At 45.6% G+C, this 12,594-nt stretch overlaps 1 protein-coding gene across 4 annotated transcripts in view; it reads left to right on the top strand.

Annotated features, from left to right (window-relative positions):
* The window catches only part of DCUN1D3 (defective in cullin neddylation 1 domain containing 3), a 33,645-nt gene extending 21,051 nt beyond the window's left edge, over window positions 1–12,594 (top strand). For all 4 annotated transcript variants that reach the window (XM_033166420.1, XM_033166421.1, XM_033166424.1 and 1 more), the window contains exons 3-5: window positions 258–339; window positions 9,255–9,781; window positions 11,698–12,594. In XM_033166420.1, the coding sequence (XP_033022311.1) occupies window positions 9,351–9,781; window positions 11,698–12,181 (915 nt within the window). In that variant the 5' untranslated portion in view covers window positions 258–339; window positions 9,255–9,350 and the 3' untranslated portion in view covers window positions 12,182–12,594. The remainder of the gene's footprint in view (window positions 1–257; window positions 340–9,254; window positions 9,782–11,697) is intronic.

Below are 12,594 nucleotides of genomic sequence, written 5' to 3'. Positions count from 1 at the left end.
TGGGGGAAAACCCTGAATATACAGTGAGGAGGGCGGGAAGTATTTGAACCCCTGCTAAATTTGCCCATTTGCCCTCTGACGAAGAAATGACCAGTCCATAATTTTAATGGTAGGTTTATTGTAGCTGTGAGAGACAGAATAACAACAGGAAAACCCCCAGAAACCAAAATCAGAGATTGACTTGAGATTTGTATGTGCCGTAGCCATTGAAATTTCCTTCTTTCAAGATTTCTAAACCATGTCCCTGTTTTTCACAGTGTTCCATGGAGAGACCCTGATGCGTGGGTGGAGAGTCGGACTCATTGCTGCAATGCCTTCCTGCTCCTCTGAGGATAGCATGTAAGTCCTCTGTTATGGTTGCTCTCTCGTAGACCAGACAAGTGTGCTTCTCAGACAGTCTGGACCACTCTACCATTAGCAAAAGACAGCCCCTCTTTTGGCGAGCCAATATTATAGCTGATGTCTTTGGAGGGCTCTTTGTGTCCGGAGGGTGGTGTGAGCCAGCAGTGAGGCTCAGGGTCCTTTAAACCTCTCCATTGAGGGGCGCACAGCCACACACCCCTCAGTGGACAGGTGGGGTAGAGCCTGCACCTCACTGCCAGCTAGTGGGAGCTGACGGCAAGATGCTTATTTACATGCACCATCTAATGCACACCCAATTTTTTGCAGCATAATCTAGCAAAAAAAGGTGCTCATTAGACTTGAGTAAATATGGTATATTGGAAGCTGCCTTTCAACTTTCCAATTCTGTGTTCTGTAGTTGTATAATTCTATCCCGGCTGGCTTATTTACCTCCATAAACAACACAGGCCAAATGCCTGCTGGATGGAAAATGAGTATCACTCTCCTGATTTATAAGAAAGGGAACAGGAATGATCCACAAAACTATCGGACAATCTAGCCCAGAATTATCTTCTCTGCCTGGCAGTAGCTCTCCAGGGTCCTGGCCAGTGATCTTTCCCAGCACCTGCTGCTGAGATCCTTTAATTGGTGTAACCAGGATCTAGCCTTTTTGCAAAGGCACGTATTCTACCACTAAGCTGTGGTCCCTACCGCTTTTCATAGACACAATCTTTTGTCTCTTATAATCTTGTTTTCAGTTGTGAATTTTAAGAAAGTGTTTGGACGCAAAGGGGGTCAGCACATCAACCAAACTCTCCTTGGTTCTCTGTCTAGCTTCCTGCAACTAGGAGTGCAACTAGTCATGCACAGACAAGGGAAAAGAGCTATGGCTCCAACTTGTGCAGAGTCCCACCCCTGGGGGGACAAATGTAAGCTTACTATTGTTTGGTTCCTTCAAACAGGGGAGCTGGAGTCTTGATTAAAACTGATGATGATGATGATGATGATGATTTTAAGAGGATTGAGTGACCTCTTAAGGAGGAGGAGCTATAATCAGACTTAAGCAGAAAGCCAAGTGTGTGTCAGAAAATGGAAGCACCTTTTGAAACCTGGACAGTGATGGAATCGTGCCCCTTGCATTCTCCTGGTATTTGGGTTCACTGTGGGGTCACTTCAGAATTGCAGCTAAAGGCAGGTTTAAAGCCACCCAAGCTGGCCATCTCTATCCCTTGTGAGAGCTTATTCCATAGTTTAGCTTTGCACCCTGTGAAGAAGTACTTCCTTTTGCCTTTCCTGAATTCAGCTTTGATGGATGTCCTCGAGTACCAGTGTTATGAGAGAAGAAGGGTGAGGGGAAAGCCTATGTAATGAATCTTGCTGTCTTTGTGCAGTTGCCTGTGGCCACAAGCAATAAACACTTACTTTGAAATGAGCTTTATGCAAATCTGCACAGAGCTTCTGGTTAGTTTGTGGGTTTAATGACACACAATGCTAAAGGATTAAAATAAATTTCACCCTCCTCAAGTACTCATCTCTCTTCCCCATACCCCAAATGTGTGTGACTTTGTGCATTTTCCCTTCACCAACTTTTTCTAGGTCCGTATGCACATTGGGTTTTTGAATGAGTGTGATAGGTGCCATCCCCTTTGGCCACACGCCCCCTCTGCTAATCACCATCACCCTACATATATAGAGAGAAAGCCCTCACACGTAGCTTTTTCAAGGGATCTGGGTAAAAATGTGATCCCGTAAAATTAATCTGAGCCTTGAAAATCTGAGCCTTGACTCCCTCGGGACGTTGTGGACTCTCTCCTTTGTTGGAACTTTTAAAGCAGAGGTTGGATGACCATCTGTCATGGATGCTTTAGCTGAGATTCCTGCATTGCAGGGAGTTGGACTAGATGACTCTTGGGTCCCTTCCAACTCTATGATTCTATGTCAGTTTGAATGTGTTTTTTGGCAGTTTTCCTCTGCGTAAATGAGTTCTGGTCTTACCAAGTAAAGCAGTACGTTAGACTTAAAGCTGAGAACCTGGGGTTTATGCCTCGCCCAAAGTGTGGACAGTCTTAATGAAATTCAATGGGCAATTCCTGTTTCCAGTTGAATTTTGGTAATCTGGCTGGCAGGCATCCCTGGGCTGGCCCTATAGGGAGCTGGAGGGTGAAGAATATCCTGTAACCTGTTTCGCAGGAGCCTTTGCTGTTCAAACAGCAAACTTCATGTGGGTGTCAGAAGCAAATGTGCTCTCTCTCTTTCTCTCTCATTTTATGGCCTTGGGCAAGTCTCCCTTAGCCTCTTGTTCCTCCCTACTGAAAATCTATTCCAACAAATTGTGGTTCTCTACTCTGCCTATAAAAATTAAAAGTGCAGTATGCTTGCCCTACTTAGAATAGGCAGGTTGAAATAAATGGGCATGACTAATGAAGGTCCATTAATTTCAGTGGGTCTACTCCCAACAGAATTGGATATAGCCCTAGGTTCTTTTTAGTTCTGTCCATAAGGGACAGCAAAGCTTTCGTGAGCATAAGTGTAGGAATATTTTTGTGTGCGTGAGTAACATTTAATTGTAATCAGTGTCTGCTTCCTTCTTGCATTTGGTCAGGTTAGTAGGGTCAGTAGTCTTCAACCTTTTCAGACCCAGTAGCCACTTTTAATCCAAACGTGCATATAGGAACTCATTTCCTAACCTTTTGTCATATATTTGCATGTTGGTAGTACTCCTGTTGCAACCCACCTTGGGTCAGGCTGTGACCCGCTAGTGAGCTCGGACCCACCAGTGGAAGACCAATGGGCTAGGCAATTGCCCTTTTCCCTCCTGCCCCATATGTCCTGCCATGAGAGAAGTTGTCTGAATTTGCATTTGCAAGTAAGACACAAGTTTAGGCTTCAGTCATGTGAAGTCATTTGGGTGCTGCCCTGCAGACCTGCTAGGAAGCCAATGAGGGGGAGTCCTGGGCATTCTGGAGCAGACTTTGAAAGCCCATCCCCCTCCTGTCAATAAATATTTCCCAGCTTGCCTGTAGTGTGAGTTGGCTTTTGGTTGCAGATTTGACACTGTCAGATTCAGGGCTCGATAGAGACAAGGAATGGCTGGCTTGGTACAGCAAGTTAAGAGAGGAGGAGAAGGAGAAGAAGAAGAAGAAGAAGAAGAAGAAGAAGAAGAAGAAGAAGAAGAAGAAGAAGAAGAAGAAGAAGAAAAGAAGAAGAAGAAGAAATTGGCTCTCTTGAAGCATACTGATGCTGCACACTGCTTATCTTCCTTTGCCAATTCATCACCAGCTGGGAGTGGGTCACATCCACTCAAATTTCATCTTTCCAACTCTGTTGACTGGCTCTTGTTTGCATTCATGCTCTGCATAGTAATGGGACACACCTAATTCTTGCATTGCTGGGGCCTTCTGGCATCATTTCTCTCTCATTCTAGTGTGTGTGTGTCTGTGCATGTGCACACACAATTCTGCCAGCTAAGGATAACGTGTCATGCATCTAAAATAGGCTCTTCATAACCATCCCACCTCCCACTGGCCTCCTCATCCCATCCTATTGTGGGAAGAGCCCCTGCTTTGTTCTGATGGTGCTTCCCTGTGTGTATGGCTTTTTAAAAAGCCAGAACAGAGATGTCTTGTTCTACTCCCTTTCTGCTGCCGCTGTAGGATTTGTGTGTGTTGTCTTGATTCTGCCTTTCTATCAGAAAAGAGATTCCAGGCAGTGAGCAGAAGAAGTCTGAAGCAAATGCACTATGACATTTTCAAGCCACAAAACAATAGCAACCATTATCGATTCACCAACAATCCCAGTTTCCTGATCTTTAAAAGCCCTCTTATGGAGGCAGGTCTTCAATGTGCAGTGTGGAAGGGTTATGCCATGATGGGGCCAGGTGGGCCTCCCTAGGAGTGGGATTCTGCAAGAAGGATGCCACAGCCGAGAAGGTCCTGTCTCTCTTACCACCTGTTGAATTTCAGAAGATGGAGGGACATGGAGCAGGGCCTCGGGTGCCGATCTGATCATGCATCACAGAGGTGGGTAAGGGTGGCAGTGGCTCTGGTAGCTTCATCCTAGGCCTTCTTATATTACAGCCACTGTCTGCTGATTTTTGCACATGCGCTGCAACAGCAGGCAGCTATATGCAAGGATGTTTCATCCTCTGGGACTGAACCTTGGGCCAGGTTGGCGAGTTTGAGGGCCTCTTCTCAACAGGTGGTCAGGGCTGGGTTGGAAAGGAGGCAGCATAAATTTAGAAGAGACTGAAAGAAAAAGAAAAAAACAGCCACCACCATCCAGAGACTGAGATACACTGCTGTTGGATAACAGTGCTGGTCCCTGTCGCCAGTCATTATATGATACTTTCATAGAACAGCTAACATCGTAACTAAGACTGAGCTATGGATCGAAAGGTCCCTGGTTCAAATCTTGCCCTGAGGCAAGTTGCACTTTGTTCTTCTCAATCCCCACACCCCATGCGTCTTGGCTCTGCCCATCATTGGCATGTGGCCTCGGGAAGGTGGCTTCTAAGGATATAGACCCTGGGCTGAAAAAAACTTATAAGGATGGAAACTAGATTGCTCTGAAAACCTGAAAGTTCTAATACAGAGCTTTCCAAACTTTACATGTTTGTGACACGTGTTTTGGACATGCATCATTTCGCGTGACACAGTACTTCAGTTTTACTAGCAAACCAGAGGCTAAATTAACCCCTTTCCAGCCCCGGGAAGAGTGCGGGGAGCGTTTACGCGACACACCTACACATTGCAGCCAACGCACTACCATGTCACGACACACAGTTTGGAAAGCTCTGTTTTAATACAAAGTGTTGAGTGGGTGTCTGTGTGTATCTGTAGAGAGGGGGATCTTGAAAGCATCAAGCAGCATCAAACTTCAGACAAGTTTTCTCCGGATCTCAGAAGAATGCAGTTAATCAGTAAAATGATATGTTTATTACAGTGACTAACAATGTTAAATATTTTAAAGCAAGATGGAAGTGGAAACATCTTCAACTGTTCCTGAAATACCTTTTTGAAGGGCGGGGTATCATTAGATCCAGCTTTGGGCTTTGTGATTACTGACCGGGTACCACAAACACACATCCGCTGTGCATAGGGAATCCTTTTATACTTTCCCTCCAAATAGGCTGAAGGCATTGTTTGGAAATGAAGGACCCTGAAAGCTTTTCTAAGAGCAGCACAAGTTCGATCTTGAAAGTACTGTTGAAAGTATTGATCTCTCTTTAATGAACTGAACCAAGTGGGGGAATGCTTGGAATTGGCTGGCAAGTACATTTCCCTGAGAATCTTACCTCAAAAATTCTTTTTTCGAATGAAAAATATATCCGTACAGACTCGAGAGGTCTGAGCACACTCAGAGTCAGATTATGACAATGTTAACCAGCATTGGGCCCACCCACCCTTGGCAAGTTGTTCAGTGAAACATCGCTTCCAAATTACTTTCCTCAAAATCCACCCATCTTTTCCCATAAAGTATGGATAATTTATGAATGCTTGCCTTTAAAAACCGTACTCATCAGAGGTCTGCCTTAAACCAGAAAGTGTTTCCAGCCCCTTTTATGACAAAAACTTGCATCGTTAGCATATCTGCCCCTGGAAAGGCAGATACCCTTCGCATTCTCTTGTTACATAAATTTGGCGTATTCATGGAGTGTGCCGGGGGAGGTTGCCCCAGCAGAGCTGAAAGTTTTGTAAAGATGGCGTAGAGGAGCCTCCCAAGCTAAAACCAGGTTTGAGCACTCACTCCAGTTGGAAGAGAGCAGCGATGTGCATTATCTGGCCCACTGGCACAACATCCCTATGAGGCGGGCTGCTGTGCTTCCAAGATCCCTTAAAGCAGTGTTCCCCAACCTTGGGCCTCCAGCTGTTTTTGGCCTACAACTCCCATCATCCCTGACCACTGGCCTTGCTAGCTAGGGATGATGGGAGCTGTAGTCCAAAAACAGCTGGAGGCCCAGGGTTGGGGAACACTGCCTTAAAGGACAGCTCTGCACAGAACACAGTTTAGTCTAGCTTTGAGCCATGATTAGAACCATCTGCCATCTCAGCCAGCCTCAATACTCCATGTCCTTTTTAATGATAACTTTGCAGTTTTTATGGGAATGGATCAGGGTGGGCAACATCCAGTCCCTCTGATTTATCCCACAGAAGGTAAGTCTTTCTGTCGCCATCATGGCTTTTTTATATTGCTGCAATATCACTTCTTATACTACCCCCCCCCCTTTCCCCAGGAACATTGCTCCAGCATGGGGTTTTTTGGTGGGGAGGATGCGGGCCTTTAGATTTCCACTGTAAAATCCAAACTTTGGAGAGCGGTGGAAGAGAAAGTGCAGCAAATGGAGCCAGGAATCCAAACTTGGCAGTAGCTTGATGCAAACTGTGGGTATCGTAAAGCTCCTTGGATGCTTAGCTATTAAAATGCATTTATGGTTTTTAAATAGCTTCCTGAAAAAAGATTCTGGGTCAGAGTCATCTGTCTCGGCAAATTCAGCGCATGAATCGACCTCTTTGTAACCCTGTGTTACAGTAAGAATTTTAGGAATTTCCTTTGATTACCTCTTGCCAGTCGGCCACTGGGAGAAGCCACAGCTGCTTTCTAGGTGCAGAGGTGAGGGAATGTGCCGTCACACAGTTTAAATGGTGCTTCCAAATGGAGAGACCTGGGGCGGTGGGGGGTCATTTAGGTACACCCACAATAAATGTGGAGACAGTGCTGAATCCACGTGTGTGTTTTTTCCCCTGGCAGATTTGAAGCATATTGAGCTAGCACAACGGATGTTTGTGTAAGCAGTTTTTATTGCACGGGCATGATGTTTCTCATGCTACCTGTCCTGCCTCCTCAAGAGGCAAGCAGAATCACATAGAATTTGCGAACCAACAACCTGGGTCACAACATTGCAGAATCATGCTGTTTAAAAGGGCTTCGATAAAGCAACAATGCCAGTCTTAATGGGGGCGCACCAGGGTCCTAGACGAGCCCTCTCGGGGCTGTGGGGGGACATTCGGCATCAGCTTGGGGAAAAGACCATAGGTCAGTGGTCCCATGTTCAATCCCTGGCACCTGTCATTAAAAGCAGCGGTTGGCAGGAGGTTGTTCATTTAATTATTTAATTTAAGCCATTTCTATACCTCTTAATCATTAGCATTTCTTAGCACTGCACCTAGCGATACACAATGCAGGTTCAGCAAGGCGGACGTGCCTATCTGATCTCAGTTGAGAGAGAATTCCACTGGCTTGGGCCCACAGCATTGAATGCATGGCTTCTGGTAAATCATGAGATGTGCCTCTGAGCCATGGCTGATCGCCAATGGAGACTCCCTTATATTTTGGTGATCAGGTGGCAGTATAAGGGATCAGGCAGTCCTTGCGATATCCTGGACCTAATCCGCTTTGTAAGGGCCTTGTGCAATGATATTATTTCCCTGAGATCTTGTACCAGAGTAGGCCAGGCTTCGCCAGCCTGTTGCCCTCCAGATGATGTGCCATCAGCCAGTTGCCCAAAACTGTTTTCATTGATTCAGTCAACACTTAAATTGGCTACTTGTGACAACTCTGATTTCTAGACTTCTTTGCATATACGATCTGATTGCAACCTTATAATGGCCTTATAAAAATAGTTTGGAGGAAAAGGGTTTTAGACAAAAAAAATCACCAGATGAGTTCATGGCAAAGGAAAGATCCGAGCTAACTACTTCCCCATCCATAGCTCAGTGACCTAGCCACTAGGCTACACTAGGTTGTCTTCAATTTGCAGGCTGCACCAGAATCCTTGCCTTGAGAGCTTCAGCAGGGATCACATGCAAAGTACTGCCCCAGAAACAGCCACTTCCTGTGCTGTCGGGGCAAGCCTGGCCAAACACATTTTGCTCTTCTGCAAGGCTGCATTGCACAACTGGGAGGGTGCACAAGGATCCTTCAGAGACTGCAATCTGAGACTGTGGATGACGTAAGAGTTGAGCCAGAGTATCCAAAGCAGGAACAAAGGATGAGGTCATATTTTGGATGGGACTGTTTAGCCCAGTTCTGTCCTCTCCAGTGCTCCCCATCATCCTTCTCCAGGTATTTTGGGCAACTGACTATATATTCAACTGACTATAAGTGCATCTTTGATTAATTGGGCAACACACCTTTTTTAAAGTTAGTTGCTTTCAATTTAAGTATTTCTATAAACTACAGATGGCGGCAGCATCTTAGGGAATTTCTTCCATTCTCTTGCTTGGAAGGTGGCACCAACTGTGATGCATACATACAAAGGTAAAGGACCCCTGGACGGTTAAGTCCAGTCAAAGGTGACTATGGGGTTGCAGCCCTTATCTCACTTTCAGGCCAAGGGAGCCAGCATTTGCCCACAAAAAGCTTTCTGGGTCATGTGGCTAGCAGGACTAAACCACTTCTGGCGCAACAGGACACTGTGATGGAAACCAGAGCACAATGAAACGCCGTTTACCTTCCCGCCACTGCGGTATCTATTTATCTACTTGCACTGGTGTGCTTTCGAACTGCTAGGTTGGCAGGAGCTGAGACAGAGCAATGGGAGCTCACCTTTGTCGGTTGCATTCGAACCGCCAACCTTCTAAATGACAAGCCTAAAAGCCTAAGTGGTTTAGATCTTCTATTGATTGCAGTAGTCATTGTATCACCACCCTGTTCATTGTTTTATTGTTATTTCTAAACCATAGGAGCCAACTCCTAGGGACTGAGGGATCTTCGGCCCCCTCAATAAAATATTTGAGGAGGCTGCCCCCCCCAAAGTTGATGGGCTTTGCCATTCAAATGGTGTGTGTGCACTGCGTCATGTGATCAATTATGCAGGGCGGGGGTTACACACACACACACACACACACACCCCCAATATTTTATTCACGTTGGCACCCCTGTTCTAAACAATTTCCCCACCCACTTCCCCCTAGGTTGCTCCACCGTCAATGATGGCATGCTGAGACCCACCAAGCGGCGGCGGCGTGCGATAGCAAGGGGGCCGCTCTAACCGCTGGGCGTGGGACACCATGGGCCAGTGCGTCACCAAGTGCAAGAATCCTTCTTCCACTCTTGGCAGCAAAAATGGCGACCGAGAATCGAGCGGCAAGGCTCACGGCAAGCGGAGCACGATTCACAAGGAGGAACACTGCACCGTCGGTGGGAAATCCTCCGGGGACATCCTGGTCAACGGGACAAAGAAGATGGAAGCCTCTGTAGAGTCTAGTCAGCCTCCTTCTTCTTCCGGGGATGCGAAGAGGGAGCCAGTTTCTGGCACGGAGGAATCGTCTCTCCACAGGACTGAGGAATTATTTAGGAGATACAAGGACGAGCGAGAAGATGCCATATTGGAGGAAGGCATGGAGCATTTTTGCAACGACCTCTGTGTCGACCCAACCGAATTCAAAGTCCTCGTCCTGGCATGGAAATTCCAAGCAGCTACCATGTGCAAATTCACAAGGTGAGTTCCTGCAGCTGTGACTTGCTCGGGGACTATTGTCTGACGTACATAAATATTGGTGGATTGCTAACTTGCTGATTGATTGTGAATCTACATAAGCTGTATATAAGAGAAAATGATTCTAACAGAAACCATACTCCCCATGTCTTTTAGGTGATGCACACTGCATCACTTTTAAAAGAGGCATCCCCTCTTTTATACATTAGAGGATGCCTCTTCAGGTAATGGTTTCAGGTTTTATAAATAGTTGGATTACAAAAAAAAAGTTTTTGAAAATTTAAACCTACTGTTGTAAAAACCATGATTCTCAGATTCTTCTCTTTTTAATAATTAATTAATTAATTAATTAATTATACCCTACCCATCTGGCTGGGTTTTTCCAGCCACACTGGGGTGCTTCCAACAGAATGTTAAAATACAATAATCTATTAAACATTAAAAGCTTCCCTAAACAGGGCTGCTTTCAGATGTCTCCTAAAGGTTTTCTCTTTGACATCTGGTGGGAGGGCGTTCCACAGGGCGGGCGCCACTACCGAGAAGGCCCCCTGCCCGGTTTCCTGTAACTTGACTTTTCGCAGTGAGGGAACCACCTGAAGGCCCTTGGCACTGGACCTCAGTGGAAAAAAGTATGTGCAAACAAGTTGTTTTTCTCACCTTTTTGAAGACTTTTGCAACTGGTCCCTCCAAGTAGAGTCCCACTCTCACCTGTTAGGTTTATTATTATTATTATTATTATTATTATTATTATTATTATTATTATTACAGCTTCCAACAGTATATAAAAGAACACAAAAAAGCATCAGACATTAAAAGCTTCCCTATACAGGGCTGCCTTCAGATGCCTATGTAAAGTTGTCTGTTTATCTCTGACATCTGGTGGGAGGGTGTCAATACAAGAAGGCCCTCTGCCAGGTTCCCTATAACTTCTTGCAATGAGGGAACTGCCAGAAGGCCCTTGGAGCTGGACCTTGGTGCCCAGGCTGCACAATGGGGGCAGAGACGCTCCTTCGGGTATACAGGGCTGCAGTATTGTGGAGGGGGGGGTGCAGCTCACCCATTGACCCACCCCATGAGGACTGTCACCACCCAGGTAAGCCTGTGAACTGAGCTACAGATCTTCGGTGCTTCAAGCACCTTTCAGTGCATGAGCATAAGTGCCAAGATTAGTTAACAGCAGGAGAAGGTTGTTTTGCCTTCTATCTCTGTGTGTGGGCTTCCTGGAGTCATTGGGCTGCCCGCTTTGGGAAGCAGGATGCTTGACTGAGTGGACCTTTGGGAACAGCCTTATGTATGTGTTTTTAATAGTGTGTGTGTGTGTGTGTGTGTGTGTGTGTGTGTGTGTGTGTGTGTTTTAGTATGGAATTGTTTTCATTGTTGATGTTTTAACTGTAAATCACTTAATATATTTTAAAGGCAGTGATTCATAAAAGGAATCAAATAAATAAATAAGCTAGACTGATCCACTGGGCTTCAGATTGTGTTGGGGAGGGAATCATGTCTTTGCATGTTCGCATAAGGAGTAAAACTCTGTGTGAATGGAAATAAGTGCAACAGGCAGGACTGGGGGGGGGGGTTAAATTCCTTCAGGGGTAGGATGGTGCTTAGTGATGCATATGTTTTCACAGAATGTTTGAACTGGAATTTCTTTCCGGTACCATTTTCTGATCCCCCCTTTCCCAACACAAATTAATTGGGATCAAAGGGAGGAATGCAAAACACCTCTGATCGTTTTGTCAGCAGTTCTACTTGCCACTTGATCCCCCCCCCCAACACCTCCCTCTGGGTGCTGGTTTGGGGGTTCTCACCCCTGATCAAGGAAGTTGCATGTAGCCGCCGTGACTACTAGCCCTGAAGTTTTTGCGTGTGATGCTGAAGAAAAGAAGGTGGTCTAACTGGCTTCTTTTCCCCTTGACTAGGACGGAGTTCTTTGAGGGCTGCAAAGCAATAAACGCAGACAGCATCGATGGGATATGTGCCCGGTTCCCCAGCCTCTTAAACGAAGCCAAACAAGAAGATAAGTTCAAGGATCTCTACCGTTTTACCTTTCAGTTTGGCCTGGACTCCGAGGAGGGACAGAGGTCGCTGCATCGGGAAATAGCCATTGCCCTTTGGAAACTAGTCTTCACTCAAAACAAGCCCCCGATATTGGACCAGTGGTTACACTTCTTGAATGAGAACCCCTCAGGAATTAAGGGAATCTCCCGGGACACGTGGAACATGTTCCTAAATTTTACTCAGGTCATTGGGCCGGACCTCAGCAACTACAGTGAAGATGAGGCTTGGCCCAGTCTCTTTGATACCTTTGTGGAATGGGAAATGGAGAGGCGGAAGAAGGAGGAGAACACCAAATGCGTTGCAGCTTCACAGACAGCAAGCCTGTGTATAGACCACCATACTTAGTGCCATTTAACACAGCGAAAACAGCCGTAACCTGTTAACCTTTCATTACCCATAAGCTCCGGACTCCTCTGGAATTTACAGACGCTCCAGATTTTTCTACTTTACACCTTTCTCTGCCTTGTATTTTTGAAAGGGCTCTAAAATGCTGTATCCATATTTTAGGCACTTTCTTTTGAATTTTGGGTTATTCTTGTTTCTTCTTTCCCCCTGCCCCCTGAAATGTTTGAGACCCCTGGCTGCAAGTTAAATGGTTTCTTTCTTTTTCAAAAAACAAAAAACATTGCAGATTGATGTTGGTTGCACAACTTTAAAAAAAAAAAAAAATTTGTGAGGTTAAATTAACATCGCTAAATTATACAGTGCCAGATTGAAGTTCTGCAAATATACATACATATATATGTGTATGTGAGTAC

This window comes from Lacerta agilis, chromosome 13 (genome assembly GCF_009819535.1).
Source record: "Lacerta agilis isolate rLacAgi1 chromosome 13, rLacAgi1.pri, whole genome shotgun sequence".
In the NCBI taxonomy this organism is placed as follows: Eukaryota; Metazoa; Chordata; class Lepidosauria; order Squamata; family Lacertidae; genus Lacerta; species Lacerta agilis.
The sequence above is the reverse complement of the archived record's forward strand: the minus strand, read 5'-3'. Positions and strand labels throughout refer to the sequence as shown.